At 42.8% G+C, this 26,850-nt stretch overlaps 2 protein-coding genes across 2 annotated transcripts in view; both read right to left on the reverse strand.

Moving 5' to 3' along the window:
* Positions 1 to 15,578, reverse strand: part of Dner (delta/notch like EGF repeat containing) — a 152,278-nt gene extending 136,700 nt beyond the window's left edge. The window contains exons 1-3 of the mRNA XM_037210473.1: positions 15,331 to 15,578; positions 15,115 to 15,140; positions 7,045 to 7,190 (exon numbers count right to left, since the gene is read on the reverse strand). Of these exons, the coding sequence (XP_037066368.1) occupies positions 7,045 to 7,190; positions 15,115 to 15,140; positions 15,331 to 15,578 (420 nt within the window). The remainder of the gene's footprint in view (positions 1 to 7,044; positions 7,191 to 15,114; positions 15,141 to 15,330) is intronic.
* Positions 1 to 26,850, reverse strand: part of LOC114682931 (delta and Notch-like epidermal growth factor-related receptor) — a 202,050-nt gene that overhangs the window by 38,172 nt on the left and 137,028 nt on the right. The window contains exon 5 of the mRNA XM_028857052.2: positions 7,045 to 7,190. The gene's annotated coding sequence lies outside the window, so the exon portion shown is untranslated. The remainder of the gene's footprint in view (positions 1 to 7,044; positions 7,191 to 26,850) is intronic.

The raw sequence follows: 26,850 nt of genomic DNA on the forward strand, positions 1-26,850 counted from the left end.
TCAAAGTTTTTAATGATTCTTGTTATTAAGTTGTTTACTCTATGTAGGAAAAACAAACAAACAAAAAACAAAGACTCGGCCTTCTTTACAAGAACACTATCTTACAATAAGAGCAAGTCTCTCCTCTTTTTTATTTTCAACACATCACCTATTAACTGGTTCATCAGGCATGTGTCTCCCATTATCCATTATTTTACTTAGCATCTCTTTGTTGTGTCCTGATGACTACTTGAAGGAGAGATTTCTCCAGAGTTCTGGCAGAGCCTGGGGGACCTGACCCCATTGCACACTAAACAAAGTGTGAAGGTCCTTCTGCATTCCAGTGATCAGCAGCCAGCTAGCCTTCTGATGCTAAACTCAAGCAACAGCCACTACTCCTTTGATTCTCTGTGAGTTCCTCATCTACCCTTCCACCCCATTGCTTTCTTGCAATCCTGCCAGGTCAGAGTGGCCTTTTTCTCAAGGTCCCATGAGGGTCTCTGCCTTGCACTAATAATGCAGAAGTTAGCTCTTAGTTCATTGATGGTGAGTAACTATGACAACTGCCTTTCCTGCACATGCCACTACCACCTAACAAGAGGCTCACCTATGGTGATGGCTGCAAACCAATAGGACAGCATCAGAGAGGTCACAGTAACCATTCTGACCTGTTTCTTTCTGAAATGGTGGGGAAAGGGCTGTGATGTTTGAATTGTCACTGGTGCCTACAACTTTCCAGCTCCTGCTAACTGTGAGTCTTCAAGCAGAGAGTATTTTCTTCTGACTCTGTATTTTCAAAACTCACCATTTGTTTGTAGCATCCCTATTTCTGTCAAATGTAAAACTGAGTTTACAATCTACCTCAAAGCTTGAAGAACTGGTCCCTATCACATCTCCAATCTTAAATTTCTCTTCCTTGTTCAGCTCAGGATCCTACAGTAGCTCCCACATGCAAAAGGCTATGCTACTTGTTGTATTAGATGCAGAATGTTTCAGAGTCGAGTGCTAACATGAGGGAGCCCACCATCACGGACTGTGGGATGTCCCCACCCCATACTCTCAAGCCTATCACAGACATTTCTCTGGGCAAAGTTCTGTGAACACGTGCATCTACTCTTCCAGCATGCTGCTCCCAAGGTCTTCTGACTCCTTTTAAACATCCAAGCCATGTCTTTGCAGACCCAATCTGTGTCCCCCAGAACCTAGAGAAGCCTAGCAACTAAAACAGGCATTCAAGAACCCAGGCATGAGGTAGGTGCAAATCATGACAGACATGTAAAAACACAAACACAAATCAAAAGCCCTGTTCCCCCAAAAGACAAGAAAAATACAACCAGACTCGAAAAAAACTGCTCAGTGACACTTCTGGAAACAAAAATGTTTGGAGCTGAACTTTAACTCTAGTTGGGAAATTGAGAGAACAGGATCCAGAGGGCAGGCAGGTAGGTTAATTTTCAGACAGAAATCAATATAAGCAAGAACAAAACCACAGAGATCTGCAGGAGCCAGAGGGGTGCTGGGGAAGGAAGGCAGAAGCTAGAAACACTACCTGTGAGTTCCTGTCATTTTTCTGCAAATGAACTCTGACATAAACAAACCCAGGACCTGGGATTTCCTGGAAACTCTAACAAAAGAGCACCAGCTTCCATGGAAGGAAAGGGATAGGTCATAAGGCCAGCAGGGTCCTAAAAGGGCAGTGTCACCGACCTAGCCTATGTGGGACAGAAAATAGGGATATCAGGTCAATGATTCAGGATGATAAATCAAGGCCACGTAGAGGAACTCAGTCTGGCCATGTGTCAGACAGGATTCCAGAGAGCACAAACCTGTGGCTACTTCAAGAGTGGAGAGGGAGGTGCCTCAAGGTCAGGACTCCAGTTCTACAGCTGGAGACCAGACTAAGACATGGTCTTGAGGACACAAGAGCAATGCCAGCTGAGTTCCCTCTCAAAGCAAAGTCTCAGTGTGTGGCTGTAGTATCTCAGCCTCAAAGCCGAAGCACAGTGGGTTCATTCCTAAAGCAAGAGCTAGGGAAACTTCTAGGTGATTCCCTGAAAGCAGAGCCTTGACCCCTTTACCTTTTGATGGACACAAAGTCAACAAGTGGGAAATGACAGGACAGTCATTGTTCTATCCAGTCACTTCTATCTTGAGTTGATTTTTAACTTCGTGTTGGAATTAACGGGACAATCCTTGAATGAAAACAGGGTGCACACTCACAATGGAAAATCAGCATGAAAGGGGCGATGGTGAACACACTCCTGGACTGTTCATGGGACTGTTGCCTGCAGTCTACCTTCCCTTCCATCACCTAACTACAGCATCAGAATCTGAGTGACAGGCTGAAAGGCAACCTTCTGTCAATGGCTTCAGGCTGTTCTTAGGCAATGGAATGTTTTAAAACACCCTTAGACTTGTGTACAAGGCAATTAACTACCTAGAAAGAGGCAACAGAGAATCAATGGTATAGCGAGAATCTTGTGATGGTCGATTTCACACATCAATGTGGCTGGGCCACCATGTCAATATATCTAGTCATCCGTTATTATGGATCTTGTTCTGGAAGGGTGTTTGTGAATGAGGTTTACATTGAAATCAGTAGGCCCTGAGTAGGAAGTTGCTCTCATGAGTGAGCCTCATCAGTCAGGAGAAGACATGTCTGGAATGAAAGGTTGACGTCCCCAAGCCAGAGAGAATCCCAACAGCAGATATCTTCCGACTTTCTTTGCCCTGTTTCTGCAGCAACACACAGTCTTGGGACTCAACTGCAATTATTTCTGCAGTCTCCAGTTTTCAGGCTTCTGCCACTAGATTTAGGACTTGCCAACACTTCACAGTGGCATAAACTTATTCCTGTGCCGTCCTATTAGCTCCATATCGTTAGAAAGTTCTAACAAAGCTCTTTCAATTCAAAGACAAGATCCATACCATGTAGTTTGGGTCTAAGCAGACTCAAAAGCCCCATGCTGCCTTCCTGAAAGAACACCTATAAGATAATCAAGGGGAGCTGGGGTGAAAGCTCAGTTATAAAAGTGCTGGTCTTACAAGAACGAGGACCTGAGTTCCATCCCAAGAGCCCACATTTAAAAAAGAAAGAAAGAAAAAACCACAGATATGGTGGCAAGCACTTATAATGCTAGTATTGGCCAGGAGAAATAGGCAGCTCCCTGGGGGTCAGGCCACTTAGCCCAGCATATTTGGTGAGGTCCAGGTTAGAGAAAGACACTGTCTCAAGAAACAAAGCAGACACTACTGGAGGAATGTTACCCGGGTTGACTTCTGGCACCCATATGTGCAAGCATACACATACGTGTGTACACACACACACACACACACACACACACACACACACACACAAAGATAATCAAGGGGCCAACATCAAAGGTGACCACTGTTAGCAGGACAACCTTGATAATAAAGTTCAATATGAGAAATTGGTAGCCAGCAGTAAAATTCCTTCCATAAGACATAAGACTGAGAAATATCTCCTCACCAAAATACATCTGACAGGAAGGAATGAGCTCAATTATTCAGTGAGAGTGGTGTAAAAGTAACAGACTTGTTTGTATCTTGATGGATGATCTAATAAAATAATATAAAATGATTAAAAACAATAAAACAAAATCACCAAATATAGTTCTATTTTTCTTGTGCTATAAAGTAGATTCTTGCACAGAGAGAAGGCTGGACTGTGTAACTTCTGACTGTAGGGAACAATAAAAAGAAACACAATGACACTGTGGAAACACAAGCTGCAGCTACTTAAGTCACTGTATCTGCCCAGACAGTGGCCACAAAAAGATACAGATCTCAAGTACTCATGAAAAAGATAAGCCACCTTCCTAATCCTCCTGTCCTTGCCATAGCTAGTAGTTGACTAGAGGAGACATTTCCTTCCTGGAGAACAACACACTGGGTGGTATTAGGTTTCCAACAAACATGGTGATCATGGGCTCAGGGACTGGGGACACAGTTCAGTCTATAAAGCACTTGCAGGACAAGCATTTGGACCCAAGTTCAGTTCCAAGAACCTATATACAATGGTGCATGCTTGTGGTCCCAGCACTATGGAGACAAGATCCTTGGGGCTCATTGCCTAGGCAACCTAGTTTAATAGGTGAACCCCAAGCCCAGCAAAAGACTCTGACTCAAAAGTCAAAATGAGGGTGACTGAGGAAGATGCCTGAGGTTGACCTCTGACCACCACATGCACAAGCAAGCATGCAAGTGTATACACACAGATACACATGAACGTGTACACACACAGATACACATGAACATATATGCACACAGATACACATGAACATGTACACACACAGATACACAGGAACGTGTACGCACACACACATACATATGAACATGTATGCACACAGATACACATGAATGTGTACGCACACAGATACACAGGAACATGTACGCACACACAGATACACAGGAACGTGTATACACACAGATACACAGGAACATGTACACACACACAGATACACATGCAAAATGACTCAGATATGGTGACTGATCACAACATTCTGAAGGTAAATGCAAAGCCAATAGCAGTGAACTCCACAATTGACCTGGTGCTGTGGGATGATAGCAGTTGGGAAGGAGATAGCTGCTGGAAGCTTTCAGAGAAGCCCACGTCCCCAGTGAAGATGTGCTTGCTCTGAAAAGATCTGCCAAGATGAGTGAGGACTCTGCACCAAGGCTTTTGAGTCTTTTTATCCCGTGTTTAGCAAGGTTTTCCAAGTTATCTGCCAGGTGCTAAATACCTCTCCAGCCTTCTCAATGAATCTGAATGCAAGCAGAGTCCCCTGGCTAGAGTTTCCTCACATGAGTCCCACATCCTCAGTGCATACCCACATGTCATGGAAACATGATGACTACCTTCTAGTGAAACATTTCCCTAAAGGGCCAGCCATTAGGAAACAGAGCTCAGAACGAAGCCTCCCACTTCATCAGTCACTGACCCATCTATTCCATTCCTGGGCATATACACAAAGGACTCCAGATTCTACTACAGAAATACCTGCTCAGCCATGTTCATTGCTGCACTATTCACAATAGCCAGGAAATGGAATTAGCCTAGATGTCCATCAACAGATGGATGGATAATAAAAAATGTGGTAAATACACACATGACAGAAACATTCAACTGTAAAGAAAAATGAAAATTTCATAAAATGAATGGAGCTGGAAGATATTACATTAAGTGAGGTAGCTTACACTCAGGAAAACAGAACCTGCCTGTTCCCTTTCACATGTGGATCCCAGCTTATGACTGGTACAGTTTATGTGGCAGTGAGTGTGGTCAGAGGCCAGGAAACCAGAAAGGGGGCCCATGAGAGGGAGAAAGAGAAAGAAGAGGGACAGGTAACAGAACACATGTGATATGGAAGTGACAGGAGAATACTGTGGGTGGAAGGGTGCAAGCAGGGAGTGGGGAGGTGGGAGAGGGGGTTCCAGGAAGCACAGGTCAACCACAAAGGGGGTATGTATGAGAACGGCATAAGGACATCTGTTACTCTGTCAGTTAATTTAAAAAATAAGATAAAGCTTCCAGAGTGGCAGTGCTCCTTTGAGACGGTTCTCTTTTATTGACACTGCTTTTTGTCAGAACTAATCATGCCTCAGAACAATTTGGTGGGGACAGTAAGGATGGGAGCTGTGCACATCTTCCCTGCAGGTTTACATGGAAGCCATGACACTTTGCATCACTTCTCACTCTTCTCTTCTGGGACTACTGCACTGAGTAGGTTCTGCATCTCTTCCTCATCTCTACAGTTGTCAGCCCAGCTCTCAATGTCATGAGGAACATTCAGTATCTTCTAGATCCCCCCATAAAATGCATTGATAAGAGAAATTTCCCTTCAGAAAGGGAACAGACTGCCCTGAAGGGGCAGACACGGAAGACCCTCTTGGCTTTGTAGGTACTGCTTGTAGGTCATGCCTCACCTCCTGTTACCCCACACCCTCTCTCTCCCTTTACTGGAGGGATAACAGCTTTGGACTGGTTTATCCTCACATCTGTCTGCTAAGATTCACCAGAAATTATCATTCCCACTTTCACTTGGGTTCCTTACCACACTGCCTCTTCCAGGGACATCTTACAAGAGAGTGGCATATTTAAGCAATTGCAATATTATGTCTAAAACAATGAAACTGCACATTTTCCATGTGACAAGTATTATTTGAAAGCCTCTTCCTTTTGTCAGCTAGCCCCATTCCCTTCACGCATTAAAGTTCACACTTCAGTTATGAAATATACTTACATTATCCAAGAAAATTTACCTATTTATCCCTTAAATTTATCTGTCTAAAACAAGTCATAGCCTTGTGGTATTTGGAGAATCCATGTTTGCTTAACTATTACTCTGGTGGAAGTGTGTATGTAAATGGAGAGAAGAAAATAAACAAGACTATGCTGGAGCCAGAAGTAGGAAGCAGTGGGAGGAATGGGCCCCCCAATGGCACAGGCACCCAGATTAATGACACTGTCACCCCTGCTGGGATCTTCAGTTGGAGTCCAGAGGCAATCTGCCAAAAAGGTGGCTGTCAGGGCCCTTTGCTGCTCTGATCGCTGATTCCTGTCAATACTGGAAAGAAGGCAGAAGAGAAAACTATCTGCAGGCCCTTGCCCCACTCACAAGAGACCTGGTGTCATGTGACCACAGCTACCAAAGAAAATGAGGAATGGGGCTCGGGTCCTCCATAGTGTTTATAATGCTGGCTCCTCAAAGATGAAATCTACTGGGTCACCCTGTTCTTCATACCTTCTCTTGCTGTTCCTTCACTTTCATAACTAGACTGAGGAAGGGATTGCCACAGTTTCAAATCCTGAGAAATAAATGACCATGATGACTTTTGCTTTCTTCCATTTCATTTGACTCTTCTACCAGAAGTAACCTCAGCTTCGTACTAACTCAAGAAGGTCTATCTCTGCATAGAACTTACTCCAGTAACTTTAAAAGTCACATGGAACCTCATGTATCTATATGTTGCCTACACATATATGCAAATACATATTTGTTTAGTTATAGTAATATGTAGAAGCTCCCATATGACCCTTACCTCTGATGGCTTCGTGGCACATTTTCCTTTTCCTGAACACTCTAAGTCATTCGAGTGGCTGTCCCCAGGCACACAGGTGCTGGCCTTCACCACCAGAGTTAAACGCAAAGCCACGATGGACTTAGCAACAGAATCATTCACAAAACCTAAAAGGAAACAGGATAACAAGAAATGTAAAGCAAGCTCTTCCAACACACTTTCTGCAAGACTAGAATTTTGCCTAGGCTGAATTTAGTCTGAACATCAGATAAACACGATAACATGGAGGAATAAAGTAAGCCACACAGCTTCTGTTGATTCAGACTTCAGGTCCTTAAGATGCAACATCCCTCCAAGCATCATGGGAAATTGCCAAGGACAAAGAAGGGGAGCATCAGGCTCGTCCATCATCATTCTGTTCTGCTCCTGTCCTTGTCCTGTGAGAGACACTTTGTCTGCCAGTCCCATCTCTGTGCTTCATCTTAGAACTCAACTTCTGAGTTTGCATTCTGGTCTTTACCTGCTGCAAGCAGGAAAATGTAATGGAATTCAACTACTATCACAAAAGCTACTAAAGGTCAAGCCATGGCTTAAGAAGTATTGGTCATATTTTGTATATATATTAGCTGGTTCCTAAAATGATTTTCTTATATGCTATGTGTGGTTCCAAGAACTCCTAACAGTGTATTTATCTAAAATACCTATCAAGCATCCAAGGCCAAAGATCTCCTGAACTAAGGTAACACCCTCATGGAAACAACACCTGTCTCCTAGGTCAGGCAGATAGCTTTATTTCTTGTGCAATTTAAGGTGAGACCCTCCTTTCTTAGACAGCCTTACTAATATTATAGACTCCTAACTTCTTACCTAACCACTTCTAGGAATGTCGATTGAGCACATAAATTCCCTTTCTGATATACTCACAGATGATTAGCTCTCAGTTGACCTCAGTTTTGGAGGTTGTAAAAGAAAGCCTGACAGTCACTGCCTGAGGAAAACTCTTATCTGCTTTTATGACCCTGTAGGAATTCAAGTCTGGTGACCTGGCTGGAGGGGAAGGATTGTTATTGCTTGGGTTTATAACTGAGTACCTCAGAGACTTGGGGAGAACTGAGAGGTATAAGGAGGATTTTGACCAGAGAGAACTTGAGGACAAGATGAAAGATGAGGAAGAGCCAGATGGGGAAGTACTAGATGGGTAAGAACAAGATGAGAAGAACCTAGACGAGGCAGAATTAAGATGAGAGAATTAAGATAGAACTTAGAGGGCACAGTAGATAAATATAGAGAGAAAGGAACTAGGCTTGAGTACAGAGTTGTAGCTGTGTAGATAGGAATTTATCCCAGAGGAATAAAGTAGATGGACAAAGAGCATGGTGTACTTAGATTCATTTCCCGAAAATAGTTCTCACCATTCGTAGTTTCTCTTCTGGGCCCCTGGGAAGACTTTATTAAGGCTGGGCCTATAATAATTTTTGAGATTCACCCACAGAGAAAATGCATGTATTTTTGTTTCCTCTCCTGGGTACTCTGGATAGTCAAAAGTTCTGGAAATTTCTAAAGGCCCCATCTTGTATCAGCCCATCCCAGCGAGTGCCATGTTGGAAAACTCACATCTGCCTCTTACTCTAGTTCCAGGAGATCTGACTCTCTTCTGGTCTCCAAAGGCACACACACACACACAGAGCTTCTGGCTATATAACATTGTTTTATACATGTTATATCTATATATGCTATATATGTTATATATATGTACATATATATTATGCAAAAAGTTAATTGTTGGGTGTAAGCCTTATATTCACTTCATAGTCACGTGTGATTTAATTTTCATGTAATGGAGTTTTTAAGTTTAAGATTCTCTATTATGCTTTAGGTATCAGAAATTCATACAGGCTTTGACAGGCTAGATACCTATAATACATAGTTCCAGAAGGGCATCATGGTTACTATATCCAAGCTCTTTTAACAATCTATTCCTCTCATTGTCCTGAGGCACAGGGATGTATGCAGACTTACATTTTTTTCTCATGAGAACACTGAAGTAAAATAACAAACTGGGTAAGAAACAGAATGCCTTGGGTCTGCCTTGCGTGCAGGACAGCTAGCATCCTCTCCTTAACGATGGTCACTTAAGAACATGTCACCTCTGTAGATGAGAAATCAGCAACCTTCTAAATAGTGTTCTCAATTTAAATGCCCTTGCACCCTGGGGGTGCTGTGTATTATTTCCTAAGGCTCATTACCACAGATTTGTTCAAAGTGTTCCTTGACATATTGGGTTCACTTTCCATTCTTTTAAATGCTAAGTGGAGGGCAGTCACAGAGCAAAGCATGAAGCAGGCCTTGAACTGGGGAAAGAAAGGAGTTACAAGGTGTTGCGGTTCTCAGAGTCCCTGACGGAACAAGTGGGTTGTCAGGAATGCTGATGAAGTCCTCTGCTCTCAGAACTATTCCTCACAGCTGTGGGAAGCTAGTTTCTGCCCTGCACTCCTGTATTTCCTGAATATTCAGGCAAGTCTTGACACTATACCAGCTCCCCATGTGTCCTACAAAGACATTGTGTCAACTTCCACCGGAAGTGGGTTCCTGGTGTAGAGCGGTGTTTTAGTCCTTAGGGAACAGGTTGCTTTCTTCCTAGCATTTCCTATTGAACCTCTGTTGTAGACAAACGTTAGGGAGGAAGGAAGTGAATGGCTTGCTCCATGGAGCCTCTGCACTATGCAGAAACACCCTGTGCATCTCAACTCTGCAAACACTTTCACCACTCCCTCTTGCTGGCAATACCCCTCCTTCTCCAACTCTGAAAACCACTGAGATCCTACTCTGATCTCATCTCACTTGGAGGCTTTTCCTTGATATTCCAGTGTATTCTGAGCTTGGCTTGGTCTACCCATGCTCAGGTTTACATCATGCACCAGTCCCCAACTATTTGTCTTAGATGGCTCCATCTTATGCCACCCTTACTGACACCTCCTTGGTGGCAAAGAACAAGTCTTGGAGAAGGGATGGGTAACACATAGGTACACAGAGCCAAAGCAGCAAAGATGGTAGCCAAAAAAAGAGTTCCAGAATGCCTTATGAAATACGTGCCATGTCCACTGGGCGGGGGGGTGCATGTGTATATAGGGGCATGTCATGCATGTCCATGAGGAGGCCTTACAACAACCTCAAGTGTTGTTCCTCAGATACTTTCCATCTTTACTTTTAGTCAAGGTTTCTCACCTGCCTCGCACACACAAAGTAGGCTAGGCAGGGTGACCAGCAGGCCTTGGGCTGTTCCTGCTTCCCAACCTCTGGGATTGAAAGTGCATATCACCATGCCCAGCTTTTATCACAGGAATTCTCAGGGTCAAAGTCACTTCACCAACTGAGCGTCACACCAGTCCATGCTCTGTTCAAATCCTGAAGAGCAGCAATCATCAGAATGCACAAATCTAGGTTATTATCAATTTAGGATTACCCTGGCTGGACAAAAGGTGACTGACAAACACTGAGATCTTATCCCAAATGACGTTTTTACACATAAAATAACTGAGACAAAATATGATATCAGTCATCATAAAAATGTTTTTCATGTCTGATTCGTTCCTGGGTTTCACATTAAATACTTTTAATTTTGTAAAATCTACTTTATCTGTTCACTAAACATTTAGAACTCACAATGTTCTTCAATTATACAGAAGAAGTTTTCTTCCAAAGATTATGTTTTAAAATTCTATCCAACTATTAAATTCATTTAGCCAGCAATAATTCAGACAAATACATAGTTAAAAGTACACAATGTGTCGCTTTCTCATAATTGGCTTCTGTTTCCTCACTGAGCACTAATGGAGTCCACTTCTACAAATGAGGTGACCAAGCCGACTAAGAAAACGAAGACAAGTCACCCTGCTTCCTGTCACTCTAAACTTTTCAGTCAGAAGTAGTGGTTCCTTAAGTAGTGTTGAAACTAGTAGCTTTAGCCAGGCCTTGTAGTACAAGCCTATAATCCCAGCTACTCAAGAGGTTGTGGTGGGAAGATCACAAGTTCAAGGCCAGCCTGGGCAATTTAGTAAGACTTTGTCTCAAATAAAATGCAGAAAGCTCAGTGGTAGGAGAATTGCCTAGCATGCTTAGGATGGGTCCAGTTCCCAGAAGTGAAGACAGAAGCTTCAAAATCTTGCAGGACATTCTCCAAACTACATATTTCCAGATCCCGACATACATGACGGAGAATCTGGGATTTGGAATAGGATCCTGGTGGACGTGTTTTTGGAAATGATTCCTGGGAGCTGGAGAGATGGCTCAGTGGTGAGAGCGCTTGCTAATCTTGAGTGTGGTTCTCGGCACCCACTGCACAGCTCACAACTGCCTACAACTCCAGTGCCAGAGAGTCTGAGGTCCTCTCTGCACCCACAGGCACCAGCACTCACATATGCACATATCACACACAGACACCCACATAAATGCATAATTAAAAAAGAAAAAGATTCCTCAATGTAAGTCAGGCATGTGCTTCCAGTTAAGAATCCAGTAGAAAAACTAAGAAGTCACTTCATAATGTTAATGGAAGTGACAATCATTTAGAAAGAGAGGCATTCACATGAGCCTCCCAGAGTATATTTTATTCACATGTTTTTGGAATCTAAGCAACTGATGTTTACTCCAGTACTCACTATACATGTCTAAATTTCTTAGTGCAATTCAGAAAGAAACAACTCTGTGTTAGCTGTATATGCTTAATAACATCATGAGTATTGGGGCCTTAAAGGTCTTACTGAACTATTGATGAAGCTATACCTGTCCCAGTTAAACGTTGGAGTTATCTATAAACTCTTTTACTTATTGAAAAACCATCTTTCTAAGCTAACAGCTTCCTCTACTGCCCATATTTGTGACTTTTTAGGTGTGGCATGTAAAGAAAACACTTCTGTTTTGAATTTGCACTAGAGGCATTTCTTTAAATAAAACTTTGTAATCTGGGGTCTGGGTGGAGAGATGATTCTGTCAGTAAAGTGCGAGCTGTGCAAGCTTGGGGACCTAAGTTCAGAACACATTTTAAGAAGGAGAGAGGTGGGGGTGGGCGGGCAAGCCAGGTATGGAGAATCTGCCTGTAACCCCCACATTTGAGAGGAGATAGGGCATGATTTATGGGCTTGCTGGCCAGCCAGTCTAGCCAAGACAGTGAATTCATGATTCAATGAAAGATTGTTTCAAGAAATAAGAGCAATTGGGATTAGTGGCACAGGGGTTGAGAGCAATGACCTCTCTTGCAGAAGACTTGGGTTTGATTCCCAACACCCACATGGAGGCTCACAATCATCTGCACCTAGTCTCAGAGGATCCATGTCCTCTTCTTGCCTCTATAGGCACTGCATGCACGTGTACACAGACATATTTGCAGGCAAAACACTGACACATACAAAATAAAATTGAAAAAAAAATGAGAGCAATTGAGGAGGATACCCTACGTCAACCTCTAGCCTACACATAGACACACGCATACACATAGTGTTCTCAGACTACTTTGCATCATCATGATACCTGTTGCTGCCTAGTCATGTTCTCCGATCCCTTAAACTGAGTCACTGGGTTGGTTGAATAGCTTGTGTGCAAGACACTGTGTGTGTCATGATGAGAAGAGTAGCTAGTTGCTCCTACCAGGTCGGAGGGTAATTTCATTTTTTTTTTTTTTTGCCTCCCTCTGGGAGGCCAGCTCCCACCTTTTCAAGGGTTCTTATGAGGAGGAGAGAGGAATAAGAAAATATTACATAGAAAGATAGCAAAGAGAAGAAAGACAGAAACACAGAATAGCTTTGGGAGGACCTGGATCAATACCCAATGGCCTTTCCTGCTTATTCAAAAGGGCTTTTTATAACAACGCCAAGGGTTGGGGCAAAAGACCTTCCCCTTGCAAGATCAAAGCACACCGCACAGCCAAGTCTAGACCTGGTAACCACACCCATGGTCAAATCATCCCCTTATGCAGCCCTGCTGGTTAAAGCAAGCTCATTCTCCGACCCTGAGTAATTTGGGCCTCCATACCTCCCTTTGGTGATGTCTAGGGGAAATGCCTGGAATACCCCAGAGTGAAAAAGCAGTGCTGTCCAATTTTTCCATCAAACAGCAGCTAAGTCAGAGCAAAGGAGTGAACGGGAAATTCCACATACCCAGGGCAGAAACTGTGCCCCTTACAGGAAGAATCTGAAATGAATTCACTCCATGAAAGGAGGCTCCTTGGGGATATGATCATTTGAGAGCTGCTAGAAGCCAAGTACGATCCCTTTTATAGACACTGCTAGCATTCTTAGAAGAAACTCAGAGTAATGGCACTGCTGTACCTTTCTTAAGATATGAAATAAACATATTATAAAATGAAGTTCCCAGAAAAAAAAAAAAAACACCCCTACATCAAACATTCTATATGACTGATTGATTTATTGGAACCTCGATGATTGTAGAGCATTGGGATGTTGTATCTTGAGCTACTGTTAACTCCCAAAATAGCTGTTTATTGTCCACCTCTGTGTTTTGACCTAATATCCTTGAGGCTTAAACTAGGTAAATCCTTTGGGGATATACAAATAGAGCTCGAGCTTCCACCAACCCAAAGGCTGAGAATGTCATAAGAGTATCTGAGCCCTATAGCAAAGACTCCCTTGCTTTGTGGGAATATACTTATTTGCTGTTCTCACCAATGTATTTGAAAAGTATCTTTTTTTTTTTTTTTAAGCCTAAAAGCAAGTTCAACTTTATTGAAGCACTCTGGCTGTATTTATCAAGACTGAATTGTACACAAGACCTATGGTCTAACTGCTAGAAACTTACCAACTGAAATACTTGTTCAACAGCAAATATTGTAAGGAAAGACCATACATAATAGTCAGTAATAGTAAAACCATGAAAACTGCTTGAGTGCCTCTCGCTAGGGAAGTAGTTTATATACACAGATGGTGGAAGGCAAGACAGCCATGTAAAACACGAGGTAGATTGACATGTATGGACTGAAATGGAATGGTCTTCAAGATAAACTGATAAGCCAGGTGTGGAGGCAGGAGGGTCAGGAGCTCAAAGTCATCCTCAGGTATACAACAAATTTGAGGCTGGTCTGGGTCACACAAGGTATCTGTAAAAACAAACCACACCAAAATAGAAAAATAAAAACATTGATTAAATAAAAGCATTTTGGGCTGGAGAGATGCCTCAGTATCGAAGATCAAAAGAGTCATGTGAATTTCTTAGTACCCACACTGGGCAGCTCACAACCACCTGTAACTCCAGCTCCAAGAGACCCAACTCCCTTCCCTGGACTCTGGGAACCTGCATATAATATACATGGGTATGGGGCTGAGTGTGCACACACACATTCACACTCTCACACTCTAAAAAAGGCGTCTATTTTATAAAATATACATTAAGTATCCAAAAAGGGAAGGCACTGAATGAACAGTGTATCAAAGGAAAAGTGTGTCTGTATACACTGGTATACTGCAATTCAATCTTTTCTTCAGAAGAATTAACATGGGGACCAGCAGGATGGTTCAGTAGGTAAAGGCTCTTGCCATATATTTAGCCTGATACCTGAACCTGACTCCCAGGAACCCACACAGTAGACACAGAGAACAGATCTCTGCAAGTTGTTCTCTGACCTCTATGCATGCACACGAAATACAAATGTAATAAAAAAGTAAAATACAAAACATTGTTAACTGTGATTATCTTTAGACAGTTGAGTAAAAAATAGGTAAGGTAGTGGGAATTATCTTTAGACAGCTGAATAAAAATTAGGTAAGGCAGTGGGAGAGTTTTACTTTTCTTGTTATAGCATTAAATTAGCAGCATTATTTCACTAAGGGTTAAACATGTAGGCAGAACTGCTTTGTTTTTCTTTGCATATAAAAAAGCAATTATTTACACATACACAAAGATGTTAAACTAAAACATAAAGAATAGGAACATACATATATATACAGATGCACTTAATTTAAGCACAGGGTCATGCCAAGACTATTTTTTTGAGGCAAGGTCTCAGGTAACTCAGGCTGCCCTTGAATTTATGTAGCACAGGATAGCCTTGAACCTCTGAAGTGCTGGGATTATAATAGGTACCTGCCACCACCTGGCCCTGATGCTTACTGTTTTAAAGTACAGAACACAGTTCAGTTAATATTACCCGAAGATCTCAAACCACGTCATTAGCATTCATTAAAACTCAGAAAGATTTCCATATCACATATGCACACAATGTCAAGGAGCCTAGAAGACCTTCCCAAGTGTCTCGAGTTCAAATGCCACTCTGACTCTTCATGATCTTGCTGTCCTCACACTTCCGCTTCAGAGGCTGGTCTTCTGATCAGGTCACCAAAATATGCAGTGATTGTCTTTAATTTGTTGTTAAGAAAGTTCTGCTCTATTTCTACTTGCCCTCCAGGCCCAGCCAAAGACGCCACCTGGTCAATATCAGCATTTTCCACAAATGCCCGGGAGCAGAGGCAAAGGATCTTGTACTCCTCGTCGCGGTCCTCAATGAAGAGCAGCATTTCGGCCACGTGGTTCCACTTCTCGCAGCACATTTCGTTCTCGGGTCGCTCTCCTGTCCGCGGCGGAGCCTCTGCTCGCTTGCTGGAGACGCCAAGGACTCAGGGGTCCGGGCGGAGGAGCAGGAGCGCGCCCGGGGACGCTCGAGCCGGGAGCCCGCCAGACGCGCCACCTTGAAAAGTATCTTGATTTATGTTATCCTTTGTTACTCTAAAAACTTCATGAAGCTGTCACCATATTGGAACATGATATTTGGGAGAACCTGAATCCGTGTTCCCAGGCCATGCTCACTCATATTCAACTCCAGAATAAACTGCCTCTTGTCCCCTTTGAGGTGAGAACTGTGTTCCTGCACTGATGAGAGGTAATTCAATATAGGCCCGCTGTAGTGGTTTGAAAGAAAATGGTCCCCAAAGGGAGTGGCATTTGTTGGAGGAAGTGTGTCACTACATGTGTAGGCTTTGAGGTCTCTTTTCCTCAAGCTTCCCTCAGTGTGACTGTCGACCTTCTGTTGCCTGCAAGATGTAGCCCTCACAGCATCAACCCTCACCTGCCTACAATCATGCTCCCCTTCATGATCACAATGGTCGAACCTCTGAAACTGTTTGAGGGTGCCATCTAACACAGATAATACAAACGTACAGGAACAGAGAAGTAACTCCAGGGGAGAGCAGAGAGAAAGTGGGGCTCGGTCGGCACCAAGACCAGAAATACAGTTTCTGTAAGTGAAGCAAGTTGTTCGCTTGCTTTTTGGTTTTTGAGAGGGTCTCTCTGTGTAAACCTGGCTGTCCTGGATTTTACTGTGTAGACAAGACTGGCTTCAAACTCACAGAGATCCTCCTGCCTCTGCCTCCCAGATGCTAGGACTAAAGGTGTGTGCCACTACACTTAGCCTGTAAACTGAGTTGTGCATCAATACCAGTCCATAATCATCATACTAAAAAGGAAATGCCTATAAAATATTTTCAATTGCAGAATTAGTCAGAAAAGTTAAGATTTTTTTATTTCTTTTTTTTTTTTTTTTTTTTTTTGGCAGAATGGTGGTTTGGATTTTGGTCTGCTAGTTAATTTGCTTGTGTGCTTTGTTTGGGTGTTTGAGACAGAGTCTCTGATGTTCCCCAGGCTAGCCTTGAATTCACAGCAATGTTCCTGACTCAGCTCTTGAGTACCTGAACTGCAGGTGTGAGCCACCATGTGCCACAGTGAGATTTCTGAGAAAGCATGGAGATTAGGACTGTGACTGTATTATAGAGGAAAACGTTGGTCCATGGTGAGGGTAGGTCTCCAGCTCTCTGCAGAGCTCAACTTGTCATTTAGATGTTGGAAAAGGGAAAGAAAGGGTTGGAGAAAAACAGATGTTGAGTGGCTCACTTCTATCTGGTATGTGGCTGGATGATTTCCCTACTGAGGTCTAAAACCATAAAGAAAGCAACCCTACAAAGGCAATCCAGGGATCTGTTAACACCCCCCCCCAAGGAACTAGTTAGGATGACAAATAAAAGTTGGGCTCCCCCTCCTCTCCCCCCATTTCTCCTCTCCTGCCTCCCCATTCTCCCAACACACAAACACACACAGTGCTCTTGCTGCTGCCTAGGGGTGCTCATTAACACAGTAAGGAAGTGTTCTCCAATCATTACCCGGCCTCTTACAACAGCCCCTCAAGGTGCAAATGAGAAGTGAAGGAGGGCCCAGCCATTATCCTTGGAATGCAGTGGTCAAGCATCAATTAAAGTGCAGGGGGAGCTGGCTTCAGGCCATTAACTGTTTATTTTACTGCCTTCTTCTCTAAGGCTAATGCTAAAGAGTCTTAAATGGACTTTGTAGTTAACACCTCATTGGGATTAATAGCAAAGGGGATTTGAACATCTCACTTCAGTCGTTTGGTTCAAGATCATTTTCCTTGCTCTTAAAGGGAAAGGGTACATGGAAAATAAAAAATGTGACCATAAATTCTTGAACTGTGGGTGCTCAAAATAGATTGCACCAAGTTTGCCTATTAATGCTTGGAGTCATTTGGCACAAACTTATAACCTATAAATACTGTTCTCAACTCAGGAAGTCCCAAGCATGGATGTTTTCAAATAGCAGCTTCCAGCTGCTGACCTAGGGCTCTGGCATTAACTCTGACACTGGGAAAGCCAGCTCACAATGACCATGTCTTGTTCCATTAGGCACTGAGGTGGGATGGCACACCTGTGCTAGCCTATTAAGAAGCAGGCTGGGCTTAGTGCAAAGCATAGTAAGTCAGGAAGGATTCTGCCTACATCTGTGACCCAACACTTGGAGACCAGGAAACAAAATGGAAGAAATCAACTCTTTGACAGTGTCTTGGACCAGGAGGAAAGAGCTTCCTTCTGGGTGTAAGCGCTTGGCAAGACCAAGTTCGGGACCAACAAAACAAGGCTACCTAACACTCCTTGAATACAAGAACTCAACTGCTCTTCAGGCCTGTTTTATTAATGAAATCCAGATCAAGAGGTAAATTGGGAGGAGGTACTGGATTGCTCTTTCAAAAATGTCCCCCTGTGTTAATACAGTTATTTGGCACCCAGTGAAGAACCTGGTGGCCATACCATGGACTCAAGACCTCATTGCAATCTTTTTATCTTCTCCACACAAAGTTTCTAGTCAGTTTCTACCTAAAAGCTTGGTGATTGTTGTACCTGCTTGTAACATTTTGCTGTGATTTGTTTTGTATTTGAGACAACAGTTGGCCTCCACCAGGTAGTCAAGGATGACTTTGAACTTCCAATTCCTACTGCCTTCACCTGGGTGCTAGGGAGCCAACCCAGGGCTTTGTGCATGCTGGGCAAGCATTCTACACACTGCTGCTCCCTAGGCACACTTGTGAGTTTTGATGCTTAGAGGAGGAAGTTGTTTGGGGGGACAGTTTGCCCATACAAAATATCTCATTTTCTGTGGGTTCCTGAGTAAGATCTAGCCCAGTGATCCTCAACCTTCCTAACCCTGTGACCCTTTGATACAGTTCCTCATGTTGTGGTGACCCCCAACCATAATATTACTTTTGTTGCTACTTCATAACTGTAATTTTGCTACTGTTATGAACCATAATATAAATATCTGATATACAACCCCTGTGAAAGGGTCATTCAACCCCCAAAGGAGTCACAACCTACATGTTGGGAATCACTGATCTAGGCAAATACGCTCCTGAATTAGGGGACACAATGGCACATAAACATCAGTCATTATTCTGAATGTTCTTGTTCTAAATCACCAAATGGGTTACACCTAGCCAAATGACTACAGGAATTATATATTATTATTCTGCTTTAAGGGGGAAAATGGATAATGTGAAGACATTCTAGGAAAATGTACTATCAACTTGCTATCATTTGAATATAATTTTATTCTCAACACATACCGCTGTCATATACAGCGATGTTACCACTACCTTTCTACTCAGGCAACATCCTCTATCCAACCTACAGAGAATTCTGAAAATGTAATGTCCAAGAATAGGCTTTAAAGGTTAACAAAGAGGTATGGATGGAGTGTCTTCCCTAAATTTAACTTGGGGCTTTTCTGAACAGCTATATTTTTGTTCAACTTCTTTACAGAAAGGTATTTATGCTATAATACTCCTTTTCCCAAGGCTGGTATCTGCTGTGGGATGTCTTTCTGTATGCTGTAAATATGTGTTGCTCTGATGGGTTGACAAATAAAGCTGCATTGGCCTATGGCGGGGCAGGACAAGCTTAGGCAGTACATTCAAAGAAGAAGGGTGGAGTTGGGGAGACGCCAAACCACTGTCCAAGGAGCAACATGTAATGGGATGCAGGTAAAGTCACGGAACACTGTGGTGATACATAGATTAACAGTTATGGGTTAAGTTAAGTTGTAAGAGTTAGCTAGCAAAAAGCTTGAGCCAATAGGCCATAGAATTTGCAATTCATATTAAGCCTCTGAGTGATTATTTTAAAAATGGCTGTGGGGCCACGGTGGGACTGGAAAAACTTCTAGCTACAGGTATCAGGTTGCAATTTCTCTGAATTGAAATATTCTCTCTTGTCCTATTCTACCACATTAGCCATCTGGTCTAGAGGAAATCATCACTGTGTTACCTCCTCATAGGAAGAAGATACTAATTCCACCACACCCTCTCTGCCTCTTGTTTGTTATATACACAGCAGGACAATTATCAGAGTGGCTCACCTTCTAGGGACCAGTAAGAAGAGAAAGAACTCAAGTAACTTTTGTGCCTTAGACACCTTTCTGGAATATAAATAGTAACAGTACCTATTTCCTAGATGGTTATTTTGACAGGGGGTCATAATATGAAAAGATTTTGATGCAGCACAAATAGATAAGGACTTTATAAATCATCATTGTCATCATCACCATCATAATAACCACCATCATTATTACCTCCATCATCACCAGCCCCATCAGCATCACCATTATCATCAACAGTAATATGAACAAACAATATGCATGTGAAATGAGGCCTTCATATTTGGGGTTCTGGAAAAACTACAACTGACTATTAACTTTGAAACAAGAGACATTGATCTCTCTGGAAAGTTCAAGGCACCAACTAAGTTGGTGTGTGGTGAAGGTCATCTCTCGGTTTATCTGTGGCCATCTTTTCAGTGTATCTTCACATGCAAGAAGAGGTAAGGGACTTCCAGGAGACAAGTGTCCCTTCACATGAGCATTAATTGCATTTACGAGCACTGCACCCTGACAACCCATTACCTCCCCAAGTCCATGCCTCCTGATGCCACAGCTGGAAATTAGGTTTTGATGTATGAATTTAAGGGGGCCAGAGCAGATCCTGAATGTAACCCAGTGCGAGTCCTGAGAAGACTCCAGAAAAATATGTTCCCCTTAAAACCAGCAGTGTCAGGGGACAAGCAAGAAAGCCAATGAGATATTCCCTTAGCTCAGTCCTTCAAGTTAAAGCTTTGAAATGAAATTTTAAAAATGATTTTCACCCTTTAAAATTCTTTCTAGAATAAATAAATAAATAAAAATAATGTGGTTGTCTGTTTTATTTTGTTTGTTTTTTGAGACAGAGTTTCTTTATGTAGCTTAAGCTGTCCTGCAACTAGCTCTGTTGACCAGACTGGTCTTTAACTCACAGAGATCCACCTGCCTCTGCCTCCTTAGTGCTGGATTAAAGGCACAAGCCACCACCACCCAGCTAAAAATAATGTTTAAATCAAAGTGTAACTTGTACTCATGTTATATAATCCTTTTCTGAAAATTAAAACAGTCCATCCTAGAGAGAGGCTAATCAAGACCCATAAAGTAAACAACTCACAAGTCCCAGTAATTTCCTGAAATTTATGAGTCACAAAAGCCACTCTCCCGAGTTATATAAGCAGAAAGGAATAGCCGGAGAGAGGAGATTCTCTGTCTGGCCAATCTGCCTACAAGACGGTAAGAACAAAGAGTCTTCCAGAGATGCAGCCTTCAGAAGTCATCAACCATTCTGGGGGTGAACTTTTAATGATGCAGCTGCCTTTGAACCATCATCCATGCCCCTGTAAGTAGCCCTAATAAACTCACTGGTTCACTAACCTAGAGTTGGGTGAAATAATTCCTTTTAAGTGTTTATATAAGTAAGTAATGGATAGCTACAACTCATAGATAGCACAGGACTAAAAAGACATTTTTCTAATAAAGGACAACAAGTAACCTATATAAGAATAACAAACTAGTATAAAAGGCATAATGTTATAAAAATACTCAAATCATAAAATCCTTATTTGAAGCAAAATTTATAATGAGGCTTGTCAAATCTAGCCATGTCCCTGTTTCTGGCATCAAATAATCTCTATTTAAGCATGTGAATGATCTCCATTTCAAATTGTACATGAAGAACACATCAGAATTGAACATCTTTTAAAAATGCCAGTCCTAAGAACTCATTAGGAGAATATGGAAATTAATTTGTATTTTCCTTTGAAATTTTGTTGGCTCACACAGAATGTACAATTGAAATTCTCCGTGTATGTAATCTATTTTTCAATGTCAGTTTGATCACTCTCTTATAATCAGTCAGAATTATATATTGTTTAATCTTCCATTCATGCAATTTGAGCTCATCAAATCCTAGTAAGTCACTTGTTAAATCACTGTAGCACATACACAACTGCCACCATGTCCAGTTAATGAATGGTTCTCCATTAATGGCATTACAGTGAATGCCAAAATAATTAATCACATGTGCTAATGGGAGGGAGATGATAAATACACACTTAATTGGGCTGAAGGTGATTTCACAAGCATAGTCAGGGAACTGGGTTTTCAGATGAGTTTCCTCAAAAGGCTGTTGATTGACATGTTTGCTTTCCTGGCCCTTAGAAGCATCTTGAGCACAATCTTTTTGATTGCCTTAGTTCTATTCATAGCTCTCCCCTCTGCTTCAACTCAAAATGCAAAGTTTAAGTGGTCACCCACCAGGCTGTCAGGTAACTTCAAAGTCATATGAAAGAAGTTACCTAAATGTATTTGGTGAGATTTCTAGCTGGGATGTGGTGGGTTCTTGAATTCTGCTTAATTTTATTTTTTTGATGCATGAATTTATTGTGCTAAAAAATAGAACTGATGCACTGCACCAAAGCACTCATGGTGCACCATAATCTGAGGAGGAAAGAGGAAAACAGTGTGAAAGTTAGGAGGGCAAGTCTGATACAGTGGGTTACTTTTGGTTCACATTGGTGTTAGTTCTCACCATGGAGGCTGCCCTACTCTTCACCACTTGCTAGGGCTCCAGAAGGGGCTCTACCTATCCTGGTTTCACTTCAGTTGGTGTGATAATATACTTTGACACAAAGTGACTTGTGGGAGAGAGGGGTTTCTGTCAGGTCTGACCTCCAGTTTACAGTCCATCACTATAGGAAGTCAAGAAAAGAACATCAGATAGCTCGTCAAATCACACCCACACTTCAAAGCCGAGAGAAATGAACGCATATGTGCTGCTTGTTTGCTTGTACTCAATTCCATTTCTCTACGATTACACATTTTAGGATCCCCTTGCCTAGAGAATGGTGCCATCCACAGTGGGCTGGGTTTCCCCACATCAGTTAACAAAGACACCACAGACATACCCACAAGGCCAACCAATATCAACAATCTCTAGTTGAGTTGTCTCCCCGGGTCATTTTTTTTTTTTTTTTTTCTCGAGACAGGGTTTCTCTGTGTAGCTCTGGTTGTCCTGGATCTTTCTCTGTATATCAGGCTGACCTCAAACCCACAGAGATTCGCCTGCCTCTGCCTCCTGAGTGCTGGGATTAAAGGTGTGCGCCACCACCGCCCGGCTCCCCAGGTCATTCTAAGTTGTGTTAAGTCGATAACCAAAGCCAACCATCACACCACTACTCAGGCCCTCTTTTATCTGACTTATAAAGACCCAACATGGCTTACAGAGTCCATTCAATAAACTGCAACTTAGGGTCCAACACAATTGTAACCATCACTTGCCTGAAGACGAAGTCTGAAAGAAAACACTCCATTTGGCAGTGCTCTCCTCTCTGCAGAGTTAAATGCAGATGCTTCAACGGGTGTTCTAGATGATGAACGTGTTTTTCAGATACTACAGAGTAGTTCCTTTCTGCCATGGGAACTTAACAGCCTCTCCCACAGAACACGTTTGATATCCACCATATCTCTACCACTTTCCAGTTCCTTCTTTGAGCTCCAACCTTATAGCCTTGGACTTTCTTTGATATTATGTCCTCTCCAGCCTCAGGACATTTGCACATGTACTTCCTACTTTCTGCCTGAAAGAGTGTCCCCATTGCTTAGTTAATGTATCAACTTTGTTGTCACCCTTCAAGGCAGGATCATGTCCATTTCTTTTATATACTGTATATCCATGGATGGTCAGAGTTACAATTGTCTGTTTGACTGAATCTTTGTTTCACTAATAGCTGTTGCCCCGCTAAAACAAGATCCACAAGTTCATTGAATACTCACAATTCTGTTGCCAGAACCAAACAGGTTTCTAACTCATAGCAGAACATTCAGAAAGCATTTGGGATAAAGACTGAGAAATACACAATCCGTAACTGCATAAGCCCGAGGATTGTGGTTTCAGTGTGGAATGTCTCCCCTCAGGCTCCGGCCTTTAAATGCTTGGTCCCAGGTTGGGAAGCTCTTTTGAGAAGTTTGCAATAGTTTGACCATTAGGAATAGAACACTTGGTCCCCAGTAAGTGGCACTCTCTGGGGACGTTTAGGTGGGACAGCCTGGATACAGGAAGTGCATCACTGGAGTGAGCTTGGAGGTTAGAAACTCTACCACTTCCAGGTCACTCTGTCTGCTCCAGGCTTATGGTTTAAGATGTGACATCTCACACCCCTGATCCTGCAGCCAAGCCTGCCACCTGCTGTCATGTTGTGCCCACCATTAAGAACTCTAACTCTCTGGAACCAGAAACCACAATAAATGCTTTCTTTCCATACATTGCCTTGGTCATGGTCATTTATCACTGTAACAGAACGCTAACACAAAGTTGAGGAAGCCTGAGGAGGTGGAACCCTGAGAGAGGAAATGGGTCATTGGGGGCAGGTCTTAGGGGTTACAGTCACACCCTGCTTACTGGTCTAAAAAGGTCTGAGCAAGCAGCTTACACTTCTACCCCTGAAGCCAGAGGCTGCTCTCGCCGCCACACCTTCCCTGCCGTAAACAACTATGCCCTCACACTGTCAGCCTTCCTCTCTTAAGTGGCTGCTTATAAAGCAGTTGGTCCCTGTAAGCAGAAGAAAATGGCTAACACAGTGAGTGAGTATGGGGACAGCAAACCTGAGGTTATGAGAAAACTATAGGGGGGGGGCGACACAGGAACCCTGAGAAGAAAGCCAGCAGTGATGTGAATAATCCAGCTCCCAGCTCCAGGGGAGGTGGTAAGCAGTAACTGCTCTGTCCACAGAGAAGCAAGCTTCATCCTCACCCAGGAGCCCCCAGGACGCCGAGCCCCAGCCCAGCCTGGGCAGAAAGCCTCATAGTGCGCTGGGCCTGCTGCAGACCACAGACACCACACCAGCCCTGGTGGAGGAGGCAGAGGAAGAGAGGGTTCTTTCCTCTTAGCTCTCCAAGTCCAATCCTTTATTTCAATGTGATCGTCGTTGGAAAGGGTTTTCCCCCTCTGTGCAGAGCAGGTTTTGTGCATGCTTAGTCCTTTCAAAAGCCTCGAGGTGGCTATCTGACCATCACTCCTTTCTATTAGAGTCAATGCAGCAGCACATTAGAAATTCTATTGCTCTGTCTTACAACCTTTACAGTCCCAATTCCCTACTCAGCTTTGTTTGAACAGCCTGCCTTCTCTGTTGGAATATCTAATCGGAGTGGTGAACAGTGTGTAAAATGGAGGTGCGAAACAAAGCAAGACAAAGCCAACCTCGGTTTATATTCTAAACAAAGAAAACACCACAAGAAACATCATATGGCTCCCATTCCTCTCTGGATTCTATTTCCAGTCCCAATTGTGGCCCCACCTTAGGAAGCCACCTGCTTGCCACCAAAGGCAGAGAACCAGCTCCTGGTATGGAATGCATGCTTCAAAACCAGGCTTAGTTCTGTGTTAATAGTCCAAATGAAATGTTTTTCAAAGTACAACTATCTCATTAACAGGAAACGAATTTGCTAATTAGCTGATTTGTTTTGCATTCATGAATATTAACTATTTATGCCATACACACACACACACACACACACACACACACACACACACACACACACACCAAAGCATTAGTCCTATTTCCAATTCTAAAAGCTCTGCTTCTGTTAAAGCAATGCCCTCTCTTAGGTGTCACTGTGGACCACACACTCACTCGGGCATGCCATGAGCTATGCCATTTTAAAATTATCTGCTATACTATTTTATAATTATAATTATATTTTATAATTAAAAGTCTTTTAAACTAAATAAGTGCATAGGTTTACCTGTTTCCCTTGAGGCATGCAGGTCTTCATGTGGGTGGACATCTTTGTACAGGTGTGTATTCAGATACACCTACGTGTGTGTATATGGATGGATAGATAGGTGAATGGATGGAGGGATGATGGAGGGATGGATGCACTGCACTTGTGTATCAACAGAAAATCTAAAACCAGGCCAAGGACAAATATGTCACACAACTGTCTTTTTTTTTTTTTTTTTTTTTTTTTTTTTTTCTTGGAGACAGGGTCTTGCTGTGTACCCTTGGGTAGCCTGACACTCGGCTGGCCACAAACTTACAGTGCTCCTCCTGATTCTGTCTCCTGGTATTATAGGCACATGTCACTTTTCTTGCAGGAAATTATTTGATTAAAGTTGAAGGTGACACTTACTAAAGCCTGATCTGCCTCTGAACTTTCAGTTCTGTGGGACTCATTTGTCACCTTTTGTTATGCCCAGATTGTGACCCCCAAAGAGACCACCGAAGACCTTGGATGTCCAGAATGCAACAGCAAGGTTTATTCTGCAGATACAAGTCTAGTCAGGGACTCATTCCTACACCCAATACAGTGAGGCAGGGAGGAGTCCCTCTTTCTTGGGGAAGTTAGTTTTTATAGGCAAAACCCATAAAATTTCTTAGAGGGGAGGGGGTTAGTACGGGTCCATCCTTGATTGGTCCAGTTTTTCCCAGGCATGGACTTTATCTTATTCTAGCTTGTCTGTTTGCCTTGTCAGGAGTTTTACAACTTCTCTCTGAGGTCAGGTCATGTTATCTCTGGAGAGGGCATCTTGTGGTTAATTGGTTACTATCAGACATCCTGACTCTGTTCTTTTGTTCCTGGGGCTGGCGCCATCATTTCTGGGGACTTGAAACTGGCCTGGGTCTATCTTTATTGAGATATCTTTGTCTAAGGCCCCCTTTTTGAGACAATAGAGTGAGGGTCTTGTTGTGCCTAGATCACAGTCCCCAAAGCCACCACTGAAGACTTTAGGTACAGAATGCAAAAGTAAGGTGTTTTCTAAGTTTATAAGCCTCCAGGGAGGCTCTTCTAAATCTCTCACTCACAGCAGGGAGGTTGGAAGGAGCGCTCCCCCTTTCTTTGTGAGGCTAGTTCTTAAAGGCACAGACCATATAATTTATTTTAACCTGCCTCCCTTTTTAGTCTTTTGGTCGAATATCCTGACTGTGTTTTCCAAAGTCCCTGTAGCAGATACAGCTACCTGGGGAAAAGGGGTCTAAGTTCTTATCTACACTTACGAATCCTGGTTTAAGCTTCTCTTTGTCTGAGGGGATAGAGTGGGGGGTTTTACTGAGGTATCACACTTTGACCCTGGGTTTGGGAAATTTTGGGGGATGTGGGTATAGTGGGGTGGAGTGCTTTTTTGTTTGTGTTGTG

The sequence above is a fragment of the Peromyscus leucopus genome, chromosome 13 (assembly GCF_004664715.2).
Source record: "Peromyscus leucopus breed LL Stock chromosome 13, UCI_PerLeu_2.1, whole genome shotgun sequence".
NCBI classification, from domain to species: domain Eukaryota; kingdom Metazoa; phylum Chordata; class Mammalia; order Rodentia; family Cricetidae; genus Peromyscus; species Peromyscus leucopus.